The sequence below is a fragment of the Ovis canadensis genome, chromosome 21 (assembly GCF_042477335.2).
Source record: "Ovis canadensis isolate MfBH-ARS-UI-01 breed Bighorn chromosome 21, ARS-UI_OviCan_v2, whole genome shotgun sequence".
Taxonomy (NCBI): Eukaryota; Metazoa; Chordata; class Mammalia; order Artiodactyla; family Bovidae; genus Ovis; species Ovis canadensis.
The window spans coordinates 66415932-66430735 of record NC_091265.1 but is presented as its reverse complement, the minus strand read 5'-3'; the positions used below and the strand labels follow the sequence as shown (position 1 = coordinate 66430735).

The 14804-nt window shown below is 69.8% G+C and overlaps 1 protein-coding gene across 16 annotated transcripts in view; it reads left to right on the top strand.

Annotated features, from left to right (window-relative positions):
* The first annotated feature begins 1798 nt into the window (after nt 1-1798).
* BRSK2 (BR serine/threonine kinase 2) overlaps nt 1799-14804 on the top strand; it is a 48235-nt gene continuing 35229 nt past the window's right edge. For 5 of the 16 annotated variants that reach the window (XR_011251800.1, XR_011251799.1, XM_069565816.2 and 2 more), the window contains exon 1: nt 1805-2032. Coding sequence is in view for 9 of the 16 variants with exons in the window: in XM_069565816.2 (XP_069421917.1) it covers nt 1939-2032 (94 nt within the window). In the remaining 7 variants the exon portion in view is untranslated. Of the gene's footprint in view, nt 2033-14804 lie in introns of all 16 variants that reach the window. The other 11 variants (XM_069565812.1, XM_069565808.1, XM_069565811.1 and 8 more) reach the window with 4 other exon arrangements.

Sequence of the window (14804 nt, the reverse complement as noted above, 5' to 3'; positions counted from 1 at the left end):
GGAATCTTGAAAGCCAGGTGCTTTAGCCCAAGAGTATCCAGATAAGAACTGTTAGCTGGCCAGTGCTACTGAGGGCACAAGGATGTGTCTGGTAAGTCCTGCAGGCTGGGGAAACCAGGGGGCCGCAGCAGGCACGGCTCCAGCAGAGCAAGACAGGCAGGCCACAGGCTATGTCCCTTCCCTGGCAGCTGCCCCCCTTCGGATGCCTGGGCATGCTGCCCTCCTCTGTGTGCCGATGGCCCTGGCCCGAGTCCTGCCCATCCGGACCTGACGACTCCTGTTGTGCCTTCAGCCCCTGGAGTCTCCCGTCCAGAGTCCCAAACTCTCCGTATATCCAGTTAAACCTGTGCCCACCCCTCAAGCCTGGAGCTGTCTGCAGCAGTCTGTTCTGTGGGGTGAGGCTCTGCACACCTTTGGAGAACCCAGCACCTGCCACCTGAAGACTCACTCAGTCTGCAGCGTTTTAAGAAACAAGCAGGAAGCACGGCGGCGGGGGGGGGGGGGGGGGGCCTGCACAGGCGGAGGGCTGGGGTTGGGAGGGCTGTCTCCCTTTCCTGAGCGGAGAGAGGGGAGAAAAACGCAAGCCGGCCCTCACAGCGCGGGTGCTGGGACGATCTGCGGGTTCCCTGAGCTGACACAGCCCTCCCTTCAGGCTGGGCCGGAGCAGGGCATTACCCTGACTGGAGTGCGGGCTGGGGCTGGGGCCTCGGAGCCCGCAGAAAACCTGCTGGAGAAAGGTGGCCACCCAGGACTTGGCGGCAGATCAGAGCCACAGCAGGGCACCCAGCGGCTCAGAGGGTGCGGGCCGCTCCTGCACGGTTGGCGCTCCCTGCTCCCGGCCCTCACCTCCCCTCCTCCACCCCCCGCCTCTGCGGCCCTGGCTCAGGAAGCACGTGTGTTTTCCGCAAGAAACAGGGGGCCCCCCAGGTCAGGCTTCCCTCTGCGGGGTGGGCCAGCACAAAGGCCTGCTGTGTAGCCTTGGATGAGTTCTTGACTCCGCTGTGCTGGTCACCTTCGTGTACCCGGGAAAACGGAGTGGAGGAGCGCAGTGTCCCGGGCACTGCCTCCGGGCGCGCAAGGTCACGGCTGGGCCACGCGCCACGCAGCGCCGCAGCCCCCGCGAGGGGGGTGCGGAGGGGCTAGTAACGCCTTTCCAGCCTGGTGGTCGAGCCCAGCAGGGACGGCGCCGGGAGCCGGGGTCGCAGACCGTCCACCCCAGAGCCTGCCGCCTGCCCGGTCCTGGGATGCGCTTTAAAGGCGGGCCGCCGGGCAGCCGCAGCTCGCCCCCTGGGCGGGGCCGGGGGCTTGGGGGCGGTGGGCGGAGGTCAGGGGGCGGGAGACGCGCAGGCCCCGCCCCCGCCGCGGCCTCGCCCCGGCCCCGCCCGGACACCGCCCCGGCCTCGCCTCCCGGAGACCAGCTCCCGGGAGCGCCGGCCTCGGCCTGGCGGACGGGGCGGAGGCGGGGCCGGCAGGGGAGGCCGCTGATTGGTCGGCGCCGCTGATTGGCCGGCTCGGGAGCCACTCGCGGCCGCCGCTGCGTCGGGCTGCGCTCGTGCGGGCTCGGCTCGGCTCGGCTCGGCTCGGCTCGGCTGCGCGGCCGCGGACGGACGGACGGGCGTGCGCGGGGGGCGCGGGGCGCGGGGCGCGGGCCTCGGCGGCGGCGACGGCGGCGGCGGCGGAAGCCTTGTGCCCCCGCCCTCCCGGTCCTCTCGCAGAGGCGGAGGCAGCGCGCGCCGGCCGTAGCTGAGCGGGCGCAGGCGCGGGGGGCGGCGGCGCGGGGGAGGCGCGGGGTCTCGGAGCGAGCGCGGCCCGCCGGGCGCCGCCGACCCGGCCCAGCCGACGGACCGACGGACTCGCGCGGACGCGGCCCCTCCCTGCCGCCGCCCGCCCGCGCGCCCGCCCGGGGCGCCCACCTCGCCGGCGCCGGGCCCGGGAGCGATGACATCGACGGGGAAGGACGGCGGCGGGGCGCAGCACGCGCAGTATGTGGGGCCCTACCGGCTGGAGAAGACCCTGGGCAAGGGGCAGACAGGTGCGTGCGCGCCGGCCGGGGCCGGGACGCCGGCCCGCGGCGGGGCCGGAGGGCCAGGGGCGCCGATGGGCGCCGGGGGAGCCAGGGGACCCGCGAGGGCCGGGGGCGCGCAGGCCCGCGGCCCGGGAGCGCCGCGCGGGGGCCGGGGAAGGAGGCCGCCCCGAGCTGGGCGCCGCAGGCCGGGCCCGCGGATCCGGCCGGGAGCCGCGAACAATAGGAGGCCGGGCGCCCAGGCCCGCCGCGGAGCCCCGCAGGCCGCGCGGTAGCGGTCGGCCGGGCGCGGCCCAAGGACACGCGGCGCGAGCGGCGGGGCCCGGGCCCGGCCAGCGCCCCTCGGCCCGGCTGCAGGTGCGCGGGCCCGGCCGCATTGTGAGCCCCAGCGGCCCGGCCCATTGTGCCGCGGAAGGAGGGGGCCGGGCGGGCGCCCATCTGCCGTCTGCCGCGGCCGCGCTAATCGGCGTGCTGCCCGCGCAGCTGCGTCCCGGGCCGCGCGCCCCCGGCCGCGACCCCAACTCCGGCGGCCGGCGCGCGGGGAGGTCGCCGCGCGCGTCCTGCGGGGACCGGCCGCTGCGGCCAGGCCCGGCCGTCCCTCACGGTGGGAGTGGGAGAGCGCCCGGGCCACTCACGGGGCTGGACAGCGCCTCTCTCTCCTCCCCGCCTCGGCTCGTCTGCGACACTGCGCTCCCCCGGGGGAGGGAGAGGGAGGCTGCCGACGGGCCCGAGCGCAGAGCCCGGCCCGGGATCCCACACAGGCAGCGGGGCAGACCCGCGGCCCGGGGGAGGAGGGGGCTAACCGGCTGCTCCTGGCCGGCGGTCTTTCTGGCAGTTGGGTTAGACCCAGCCGGCGGCCAGTTCCCCATCTGCTTTGTGAGAGGCTGCGCTCAGCCATTTTCTTCTTGCCGCTGGTTGGGCCTCTCTCGCGGCCCAGAGGTCCGATTGGCACTGATCCCTGCCCCTGTCTCCCTGGGAAGTTCCTGGGACCTCAGAGGAGGGTGCGGCAGGCGCGGGGTCCAGGAGGGAGCCGCTCCAGCCAGGGTCGCTGCCGGCCCTCCCCAGGCCCCCCAGGGTGGCCCAGAGGCAGAGCCTGGAGGTGGCAGGAAAGTGGGCCAAGCTCGGGGCTGGGTGGGGGTTGGGTGGGGGCTGTGATGTAACTGAGGCCGACAGAGGGTGCCTGGGCGGGGGAGGTGGGTGCTCTCCCCCTCCTTCTGGGTGGATAGCCCTCGCTGGTGCCAAATGCCAAGGCACCTGGGGCCCTGGGCTCTGGTGCAGCTGGCTTTGGAAGTGGGGGTGGCGGGCCGGGTTCAAGGAGGAGGTGGCAGACAGCCCTTGTTCAGCTGAGTTCAAAATACGCATGTTTCCTGGCAAAAACAACCGCCGTTGGTGAAATCCTCGATGGCGGAGGGGCGTGGGGCAGCAGAATGCAGGAGGCAGTGAAATAATCTAATTATTGCACCAATAAAATGTTGTTATAAGGAAACATCGGCCTGTGAGGGGTGACAGCAGTGGATTATATGGCAGCGTGTCTCCGTGGGTAGGGCTGGTCTCCGTACTCTTCCTGAGTTGTTCTCTCGTGCAGTTAATTACAGGAGGTTCCCACTGTAGTTAACAGTGATGAGCACAAAAGGACATGTGTGGCGTGTGAAGAGCAGGCCCCGCGAAGTTTAGAAGCAGCTCCTCGGGCCCCTGTCTCGGAGTGGGGCCCGCTCTCTGGCTGAGGCCCCTCTGGGGGTCTGTCTGCCCCTGCTCCTCCTGGCCTGAGTGCTCAGAGCTGCCCCCGAGACCCTGACGGCTGGAGCGCCAGCTTCCTGTTGGCCCGGCTCTTTGTCCCTTCTGTGGCAGGGTCGTCTAGAGTTGGGTGGACACGGCGCCTCGTGGCCTGCGTCCACCAGGCCTGCTCACTTGGCCTGCTGGCTGCTCTTTGGCAGCAAATGCCCAGAAAGCTGTGGCTTCCCAGGCCTGTCCCTTCACTCCTGAGGTAACTGCCTGACCTCATCTGGGGGCCAGGCTTCCTGCCAGGAGCCCTCGGGGAACAGTGCTCTGCGGGGGAGCGGCTCCCCCTGAGCTGTGCGGTGCCCCCAGGCCCGGAGTGTGGGGGGTCCAGCCCAGCCCCCCTCGTCTTATGGACGCCTCCGACCTCCCCACGCGTGGCCTGCCCTCTGCCAAGGCTCTGTATAGGGGAGCTGGCGGTAGACGTCAGTGGCGGTGGGCCGTGTGCGGTGGCTGGTCCCGCCACTCTGGCCCCGGGTCCTGGGGGAGCAGGTCCTCCTGGGAGGCGGGCCCACCCCTCTCCCCTGAGACACTGCCTTCGGGGAATCAGATGTGGGGTGGGGGACGCTGCAGGCATGGAGGGCAGGTGTGGACAGAGCCACCCCCTCCGTCTGGCTGGACGTCCCTCTGGTGGCCGCAGGGTCCCGCTCGCACTTCTGTTGTGACTAGCCACGAGTGGTTCTGTTTTGCCCGGTTGGCGTTGGGCTCAGGGCGGGGGGTCCGTCACTCCTGTGGTGTTGGGTCTCCCCGTCAAGGCTGGCGAGGTGGTCAGGACGTCATCTCCGCACAGCTGCCCTTAACGGCCTGGCGCCGCCTCTGTGGCGGCCTGGCGAGGGTCTTCAGCCTGGCTGCACCAGGGTTTCCGGTCGGTCGGGGGGCAGGGCCTTCCAGGCCCGCTGGGGCGGGTGTCGCTCTGCAGGGTGGAGCCCATTCGCTTGTCCAGGAGAGGCTTCTTCAGCTGGGGGGAGGCGGGGAGGCACCCCCAGAGGGTCCAGCAGGGACCGAGGAGGCCAGGCCGGGCTGTGCCACCGTCACTCCCCCAGCCCCATCAGGAAGTCAGCAGTGCATCCCCCAGGGCACAGCAGAGCCGGGGTGGGGGGTTCGGCACCCGTCGGCTACGAGGACCCTGGGGAGGACAGGAGGGAGGTGGGCTTGGGGTCCACCGGAGTAGGTGGAGTCCGCCCTTGGAAACCCCTCGTCCAGCGGGGAGGAGATGGGGGCTGAGACGGGGCTGTCTGGTGAGGAGTCCGTCCAGCTAAAGAGAAGAGGGGATCGAGGGGCTGCCCTGCTGCCCCTGGGTGGGCTCGCAAAGTGGTGGGTGTGCCGGTGGGAAGAGTCCCTCCAGGGTCTTGAGGGACTCCTGGGAGAATTAACATGGGTGCTGGTGGCAGGCAGGCTGGCGAGGACTCCTGGGATGGGATGGGGCAGGTGAGCAACGGCGACTCAAGTGAGCTGGGAAGAGAGACAGGTGTGAGCTGGAGGGAAACAGGTGAGCTGGGAAGAGGCAGATGTGAGCAGGAGAGACAGGTGAGCTGGAGGGAGGGTTTGCACCCTGGGGTGACCCATGGCTCAGGACCGGGGGCGGGGGCGGGCAGGGTGGTGTGCAGGGCTGTGTCTGTTTCAGGAAGCTGAGCAGAGGGAGGCATCTGTGCAGCCAGCCAGTGGCCACAACCCGTTGGCCCCGGGGGTGGTCAGGGAGGGGCTGGTGCAGAAACCAGCCTAGGGTGCCGTGGGGGGCTGAGGCCCGGAGTGGGCGTCCCCGTGTGGGTGGACAGCGCAGGCTGGGCAGGGTGGGCCTCCACTGGGCGCACGTGGACCACCTGTCCCACAGGATCGGTCGGCCGGCCACATCGCCCTTTGCCGTGGGTTCAGAGCCTCCCGCTCTGTGCCTCAGGCCAGACCCAGTCTGTCTAGCCCACTCTATAAGCAGGGAGCAGGCTCAGAACCTAACGTGGCCCGGGACAGTGGCTCCCAGCGGCCGTGGGAAAGCCCACAATGCTCACGGCACCCTGGTTAGACGTTAGCACCCTGTCCTCGAGGAGCTGTGGGCAGAGCTGGGGGCCAGTGGGGAGCCCACACCTATGCCCCTGCCTCCCTGGGGTCGGTGTGGAAAGGCTTGGCGCCCCATCAGTGATGCTGGGACAGATGCCGCTCAGCCGTCCTCCCAAGGCACACACCCTCCCCCAGGCTTGGAGCCGGCCCGGGGGGGCTGTGCTTGTGCCCAGAGGGCACCTCTGCACAGGGTCCCCGGGGTGATGGGGGGTTTCCCCTCAGAGGGCGAGCCTTTTCCCGAAGGGATGGGAGGGTCTGGGTGGACCGAGCCCTGGGACCCCAGTCCCAGAGCGTCCCCGGCCCACCATGGTCCCCTGTGGCTCTGAACACCTCTGGGTCTTCGGCACCCACCTCGCCCCCTTGCCTCATCACTGGCTGTGGTGCCAGGCTCTGCAGAGACGGGGTCGGGGGCAGAGGCCTGACCTGCTCTGGCAGAGCTGGGTGCTGTCCGGTGCCGCTCCGGCTGGGGCTTGTCTGTGTGGGGTTTGGGGGGGGGCAGGCAGACCAGTGGCGGCCCCCAGCGTGGTGTGGGGGGCCGCCTCTGCCCACGTGTGCCAGGCATCATCTCTGGACCCATCTCTCCAGGAGTGGCTTGTGGACAAGGCCAGGTCTGGCTCTTCTGGAAGCAGCCAGGCCAACGCTGGCCATAGCCCTGAGGCAGAGCCTCACTCGGGGGTCCAGGCGGGACCTCTGCAGGACAGGCACCTGTCTGACTGTGCGCCGGGCAGGGGGGTGGAGGGTCTCAGACTCAGCCCTGGACTGCTGGATGGTGGCCAGGGCCTCCCCGAGGCTCGCTGTTGACCGGCAGGCTGGGCTGTACGTGTTCGGGGCGCGTGTGCACTGAGGCCCCCGGGGCTGGCTCCCCCGCCCTGGCCTGTGCCAGCCAACCTCGACTGCTGTGGGTGGGGTGGCGAGGGCTCAGCCAGGAGACGCCAGGTCCCGGCTGTCCATCCCCACCTTTCTCTGGCTGCTTTTTCCCTGGTTTTCACTCCAGGCGCTTGTCTGTGGGGAGGTCTCTGGGCCTGCAGGTGTCAGGGATGCGGGGCAGTCTGGTGTCTTGAGAGGCTGGGCAGCAGCCCCAGCCACGTCTTCTCTGCCTGCCAACGCGCCCCGCTCGCTGCCTGCACCTTCCGTGTGCCTGGAGCAGGCAGGCCCTCCGGGTTCAGAGCCTGCGCACGGACAGCTTACGTGGGCCCAGGGAGGGTGTGTGGCTGCCGTGCACCAGGAGTGTCTGGGGGACCTGGTGCTGCCTTGTGCTCTGGTTTGGAGAGCACCTTTGAGGCCAGTGGCACCCAGAGGGTCGGGCAGTGCCTGCAGAGGTCGAGGCCAGTGGGCACCAGAGAGTCAGGCGGTGCCCGCAGAGGCGACTGCCCTCCGGCCACCCACTCACAGCGTCCATTCCTGCCCGGCCCACCCGTACCGCCTGGCTGCTCAGAGCAGGGCCCCTCGGGGCCTGGGGCCGTACGAGTCACGGGCCTGCCTGTGGCCCTGGGCACCGCTGGGGGCCTGGCCTGCCCTGCCGTGCAGCAGGCCCCCAGGACCTTGTGGGTGCCTTGTTCCCTGCAGGGCTGTTCTGTGTCCATGGCCTGGAGTCACAGCCGAGCACGGCCCCTGGCTCTAACGCTCGGGGGGCTCTGAGCCCCAGGCCCCGCCCCCCCACGGCCTCTGTGAGGCCCCGATGGCCGGTTGCAGCACCGGACGCATGCGGGCCAGCACCTGCCAGGGCCCATCGAGGGTCTTGGGGGAGGGTAAGGGCCCCCTGCACCTGTGGGTGGTTCCTGGTGTTGCCCTGGACTGCAAGAAGTCCTCGGACACGGAGTGGGCTGGCGCCTCCGGACGAGCCCAGCAGGAGAGCCCTCCCCAGTGACAGGCCTGGCCAGCCCTGCATCCCCTACAGGCTGGCCGAGGCAGCCAGGCCAGCCCATGCTGGGTGGTGGGCCCAGGGTGGCCTCTGTGAGCCCGGCGTCCAGGCCCTGGCTGGGGTTGTCAGAGCTGCCCATGGCCTGCCCGAGGTGCCGCCCGAGGCAGGGCTGCCGGCCACCGAGGGGAGCTGCCAGGCCAGCTGCCTCGGACTCGGGACAAGGTGGAGGCTGGGCTGGGGCTGAGGCCGCGGGGACAAAGCGGGGATTGTCTGGGCCGGGCCCTGAGAGGCGGCCCCGGCCTTGTTCTGCAGCCTCTGAGGGGCCAGTGTTTCGGAGCCGGGCAGCTGGGAACCCCCGCCGGCAAGGACATGGCCCTCCTCTCCTGGGTTTTCTTCCCGGCCGCTCGGCTTTCGTCCCTCAGGCCCAGGGAGGCCGCTGGCCTGTGTCTTCTCTGCGCCCTGCGCCCTGGGCTGGATCGGGCCCCTGAAGTCAGCGTGTGTCCAGCGCCAATGTGGCGTCCTGGGACACCCCCAGCGGGGGTGCTGGCCTGCATGGACAGGGGCGCTCCCCAGGGGCTGGCCTGTCCTCATCCACTCGGGGCCCAGGCCCCGCCCCCGACCAGGCCCCGTGGTTCTGGGCTGGGCTCTGGGGGAGGACAGGGCACCTAGGCCACGGCTGCCCCCTGGGCTCAGCCAGGCCCCACATCTGGTCCTCCTCACCCCAGGGCAGAGGTGGGAGGCCCGCCTGGCCTGCATGATGTGGCACTGGGGTCACGTCTGGCCGTGGGCGGTTCTCAGGGGCGACGGGAGGCTGCTCGGCCAGGAATGTGGCCTCTCTGGGGGGAGGCTTGGCCGCGGTGCCCGGGTGATTCCAGAGCTGTTGGCAGCCGCCGGCTCGGCAGAGGCGCTGGAAGGTGGGGTCTGAGGCGGTGCCTGGTGGGAGGGGTGGCCGTGGGAACCCAGTGGTCCCTCCCGATGGTCCCTCCCGAGGAGCAGTTGTGGCCTGGACCGCAGGCCACGAGGCCAGAGCAGCCCCGGGGCGGGGCTGGGCGGGGTAGCAGCCCTGAGGCCGCTGCTTCCTGCTCTGAGTTGCCCCTGAGCCGGGTCCAGCGGCGCGTTGGGCCCTGAGGTCTGGCTTCCTTGGGCATCGATTCGGCGCCAGCTGGAGGCCGGGGCACGGGCGGGCAGGGCCGTGGGAGCCCCACGCACTTGGGAGCACAGGCTCTGCTGCCCCCAGCGGACATCCCCCGACCCGCTGTCCCGGAGGGCCTGCGACGGAGCTGGGCAGCCTCGTGGGCCTGCTCCCTCCCTGCAGGGAGTGGGGCAGGTGCTGGGTGGGCAGCTGCAGGGACCGGGGGATGCCCAAGGCCTCTGGAGAGGACTGCGTGTGGAGCTCCCAGCCCCTGCCCTTCAGGGTGGGGGCTTGGTGTGTTTGAGGGGCCGAGTCTTACACAACTGTTCAGAAGGAGTCCCTCGGCCAGCCCTGTGGAGCCAGGAAGGAGCTGGACAGGGCGCCCCATCCTGGGCCCACAGAGCATCTGGGGTCTCTTGTCCGGGATCTCTGTGGTCAGCCTGCGTGCAGAGCCCGTGGGGCAGGGCCCCCAGCCCAGGCTGTGCTGTGGGAAAGTCACACATCTCCAGGCCTCCGTTTCCCGGCCCGGCCCCGGGGTGGGCGGTGGTGGTGTGCCCCAAGGGGATGTACCTGCTTGGGACCAGGCAGGGGGCTGGCAACCACAGTCACTCTCGGGCCGAATGCGCGGCCTGGGCTGGGGGCCAGGGGAGGCGGCACTGGGACAGGACAGGTGGGCATCGTGCCTGCTTCTCCCTTCGGCAGCCGTATTTCTGTGCAGCGCTGGTTTTGGGGGCAGCGAGTGAGCAGAGTGGGTGGGGATTGTGGCGGAGTGGCTAGCTGTGCCGGGCTGAGGGCCCCCGGGGGACACGCAGACTGGGCTTGGGGGCTGTCTTGTGCCTTCCCATGGTGCACGGTGCTCTGGGGGTGGCCTGTCCCCCTGTGCCCCCACCCCTGCTGACCTCTCGTGCCCAGCCTCCTGCCACCTGGCCGGCAGACACCTCTGTTCTAGGGGCCTGCCGGGGGTCGAGGGACGCCAGCATTCCTGGGCTGCTGTGGAAACCCGCCACATAGGGACATTTCCAGAGACAGCAGTAGAGAAAGGAGCCCCCCGGGGCCCTAAGAGCCCACCCAGCCTCGGCAACACAGTCGCAGGGACAGTTTGCCTCAGCCCACTCCCCAGACATTGTTGTCGAACTGTGAATGTTTCAGGGCTGGGTCTAAAAGATACTCTTTATAAAGTACCGTACGCTTAGAATCCTGAGAAGTCAACACCGATTTCCAAAGCTGGCAGCAACCCCGTCAGGCGCCGGTTTGGTGGGTATGGACTGCTTCCTGGAGGCCGAGTCCCTCTGGCCCCCGGGCGCGGCCCCTGGAGGTCTGGCCGCCCTCACCCCCGCCCCAGCCCTGCTGGGATGGCCGTTGGTGCCGGCGGGCGGTGCACCGCGAGATGCCGGCCTGGCCCTGCCCGGGGGCAGTGGGCCCGCCCAGGCTGCCCTGCTGACCGTGCACGCGGGTGCTGGCCCGGGGGGGCTGCTCCGTGAGGAGCTCCCAGGGTCAGCTCTGTCCTGCAGCAAGTGAGCCTGAGGCAGTGGAAGATGGTGGCCGGTCACTCCCTGGTCCCTCAGCCCCGAGCCGCTGCAGCCTTTGGTGTGTTGGTGAGGAACAGGCACGGAGCGGGGGCCTCACGCGGGGGGCGGCGGGGCTGAGGGAGGCCGTCCTGGAGAGCTGGGACGGCTTGGGCTGGCGGGCACCCTGTGTCCTTCCATCGGGCTGGGTCCTGGCTCTGCCTGCAGGCTGCGGTGGCCCTGTCGCTGGGGGGCAGAGCGATGTCGTGTGAGGCCGGCCGTGTGTCCGCGGGGCAGCCTCGGCCTTGCCCACCCCCAGCCCTTGCCTCCAGCGCCTTCTTCTGGGTCGCCTCTGCTACCACGTCCGTCCTGTGACCTCACTTGGGAGCCCCTGAGCCTGGACCCCTTGCGCTGTCTGGGTCTGGGGTTTCCCGCCTGGCTTTGGGGCTGCTTAAGGCCAGGGCACGTGTTCCTGCTAAAGTGGGGCTCATGCCGGGGGCGCCTGTTTCCGTGCAGAGCTGGGGGCCCCAGTGACCTGGGAGAACTGCTCTTCAGGCACAGGATGGTCAAGGACAGCCCCAGGGCCAGCTGCCTTTGGGACCTCCACCCTCCGCACTCGGCCCTCGGTCTTCAGGAAGGGCAGTGCAGGCCCTGGGCGGTGCCCGTCTCTGCCGCAGCCTCCTCCAGGGCTTGCAGGGATGAGGCTGGGCGGTCACTGGCGCACCTGGCGCCAGGCCCTCGCCCCGGCGGCCTGCGGGCGGAGCTGTCCAGCGCGGCAGTGCTGAAGTCCGCAGCTTCCTGGCGCCGCAGGAGGGAGGCTGCCATTAGTAGTTTGCCCTCCCACGTTCCCTGCAGCTGTGAGCAGGCCTGTGGACAGGCCCAGGGGTCTTCAGTGAGTTCCTGCACCTGGCTTCCCGGTGTGGGACTGGTCCTGTGCTGAGGAGGGGCAGGTGGGAGCGCCTGGTGTGCTCCTGGGGGAGACCCTGGCCCCCAGTCCCCTCCCTGGGCAGAAGGAGCTGGTGGCCAGCTCTCCTGCGGCTGCTGCTGACCGGCCAGGCGAGGGGAGGGCAGGGTCCCTGCGAGCAAGTGCTGTTCGCCTTCAGGGCTGCAGCACCTTCTCTGGTCTCGCGCCAACTCAAGGTGCTTCCCTGGGAGCCCTCACCCGCCTGTCCCCGGGCTCTGAAGGCTGTGGTGCCCCACACCACCTGGGTTCCCCAGGGAGGGGCAGGCACGCTGTGAGAGGCTCTGGCTCCCTCCTGGGCCCCCTTATCTCAAGGGTCTTGTGACCCAAGGGAGCATGAAATGTGGGTGTTCCTTCAGAACGCTGGGACTGGGGCGGCCTTGGCGGGGGTTGGTGGGGGAAACAGCTGTGGGCCCAGCTCTGTGCTGACCCTCTGAGTCTGGGGTCTGCCTCCCTGAGCCCCTACCTGGGGGGACAGGGGTGTGGTGGGCGTGAAGGGCAGGTGTTACTCTCCACCGGCTCAGCCTCAGGCAGATCTGCCGAGCTCCCTGCACGTACAGGGAGGGTCCTCGGGCCAGAGGCTGTGCCTGCAGGCCCCTCCCCAGGCCTGGGGCCTGGACTCGGGAAGCAAGGGTCCCCAGCTCCAACCCCCACTAAACATCGTCCTGTGCTAGGCCGGTGGGGAGGCCGGGGACAGGCGGTGTTTGGGATGGACCAAAGCCTTGGGGCGGAGGGAGTGACCCCGTGTGTGGGGTGGGGGCTGGGCTGGGTGGACGGGAAGGGTCAGACGCTGGCTTATCCCTCCAGGCGAGAGCTCTTCTCAGATTGGAGGTTTGCTGGCTCTAAACCCTGATCCCAGGGGATCTGTGACGAGTTATTAAGTGGCACAGACAGGACCTCCTCCAGCAGATGCCGCGGGGCAGCTGAGGGCACCTGTGGGCGGGTGTGGGCTGTGCCACCTGGGCAGTGGGTGCTGGGCGCTTCCGGGGGCTGCAGGGACCCCTTGCCTGATGCCCAGGGGCCCAGGGTCTGTGGGCCACATTCCTAGATGCACGGTCGGCTTCGCTGCTGGCCCTGCTGGGCGTGTGGTGTCTCAGCGTCCGTGAGAGCTGGCTGCTGCCCTGATGCCGCCCACGCCCGCCCGTCCCTCTGCCAGAGGGGCACTCAGACCCCTGTCCTGCAACCCGCCTTTGGGGTTGGCTGGCTGTAGGGCCTCGACCCAGGGGCTCTGCTTCCTGCCACCAGCTTTGCAAGGCACTCCCTTGCACCTGTGTGCTCCCCTGAGGTCTGCAGCAGGGGATGTGGGGCCCCCTCCCTGTTGGGGTGATGCTGCTGACGCCCCGTCAGGATCCAGGCTGGTGGGACAGCGCAGTTGGGCCGCCGGCCGCTTTGGGGTGAGGGCCAGGGTATGGGCCTGGGGCCAGTCAGGGCTGTGGGCCTCCAAAGGTGACCAGGGCCCCGACCTCGCAGGCTCACCTCCCGTCTGTCCAGGGGCTGAGGGTCCTGAGTCATGCCCGGCTGTGGCAGTCCTGCGGTGCCAGGTGGTGAGCGAGGGGACCTGCGGTGACCGAGGCCTGGTTGGCAGCCCTCCTGGTGCTGCTGCAGGAGGCGGTGGTCTCCGGCCGCTAGACACATCGGGGCATCTGGGTGAAGCAGGCTGGGCTCTGCTCAGGGCTGTCCTGACCAGGGCAGGACCGGACGAGCTGCCAGGCTTCAGGGAGGGTGGCTCCCGTGCCCGTCCGCTCCGGCTGGGCCTGGGGCCCTGGCTGCCCTTCCACCTCTGCTGAGGCCCCCAGTGGGGCCCTGGGGAGGAGAGGGCCCCATGTGCACCCGTCGGGCCCTGGGCAGACTCTGGGCGAGTGGGCATCGGCGCACGGCGCAGGTGCTGTCTTGGGGACCCTGTGGTTCCTCGCTGGGCCTCAGGTTCCCCACCTGGGTGAGTCCTGCTGAGCCCGGGGCACCTTGGACCAGCTCCTATCCCCACGGGGCGCCTCTGCTCTGGGCTGCCAAGCGGCCTGTGGTGCGGGGTGGCCCCGGAAACAGCGTGGGTTTGTGGGGGGCTGTCAGCCCTGGGCAGGCTCGGGGTGGGTGTTGATGGAGAGGTTGGGGTGCCTGCGCCCCTCCTCTTCTCCGGCTCGGGGGGCCGGCAGGGCGAGAGCCCGGGGACCCCGTGCTGGCAGGACGGCGTGTGCCTTCGCCTCCTGAGGTGTTGGGTCCAGGCCCCCAGGAGCCAGGCCTGCAGCCTGCAGGGAGCTGTGCGTGAATCCAGCGCCTCGCCTGCCCGTCCCTGGGGGTGTGCTGGGGGCGGCACGCGGGACCGGCTCTGCTGCCTGGGATGGGAGTCATGGGTCAGGCCAGAGGTCCAGGAGACACTGAGCAGGTCCCGGGGCCGACATGTCCGGTGGGACCACTGCAGCGTCCCCGCAGGGCTGGCCTCCCGTCCTGAGACCCCATGCCCATTTGTGCCATCAGCGGGCAGGTCCTGTTGCCCAGCCGTTCCATTTGCTCCCCAAGTGCCAGCCCCACGGGCAGGAGGTGGAGGGGTGGGCATCCTGCTGGGCTCCACGGCCTGGGCAGCTGCGGGCAGGGGCCGCCTGGGCCCCGTGAATGCGCTGGGGGCCCATGTAGGCGGGTGCTCCCTGCCTGTCTCATTCCCTTTGTCCTTCAGGGGAGCTGCCTGCTGACCGCTGAGCAGCATCTATGCTTACCCTGCGCTGGCACCTGACACCCGCAGGCGCCCTTCCGGGGACAGGCGCGCGCTCCTGACACCTGACCCCAGCTGGGCAGGGCCGGGGCTGGGGCCACAGGCGTTTCTCACTTCCTGCTGGTACCGCAGGCAGTGTGTGGGTCTGTCTGTCTGAGGGACCCGGGCAGGGAGGTTGCCCAGCGGCTTGCTGTTCATCTCATGCCCAGCACCGGCCGGCAGCCACCTCAGCCCCCGACTTCCCCAGATCATGCACCTGCTACATGCAGTCTCGAGGCTCCACAGGGCAGGTGCAGAGGAAGAAACCAGGCCCTGTGCCTGCCTGCAGCTGCCTCCCTGTCCCACCCAGGACCCCCCAAGCAGGGCTCAGACAGCTGGTCTCCTGGGATGAGTCTAGGATGGGGCCTCCAGTCCTCCGACCCACAGGCGGGGTGGGGACAGAGGCTTCTCGGCCCTGGGGAGGATAGGACACAAGCAAGTCAGCAGATAGTGTTTTAAAATGTGGGTGAGGGTTTTTTAAAAGCAGAGTCCACATTTGATACGGCAGAATGGTCCTGTGGCCCTGGCTCCATGCCCTCGGAGGGGCAGGAGTTCCTGGCCACTGACTGGAGGGCTTGTCTGCCCCGCAGCCATGCCCCAGCCCCACCCGCTGGGCCACAGGCGCTCGTGGCTTCCCAGGCCGACCCAGCGGCCTTCCTAGGCGTGCTGCGGGGGTGCGGCCACAAGTGAGCACAGGCCGCCTGGCAGACGGGCGGAGCTTGCCCTGCACGAAGCTTCCCTGCGTCCTGTG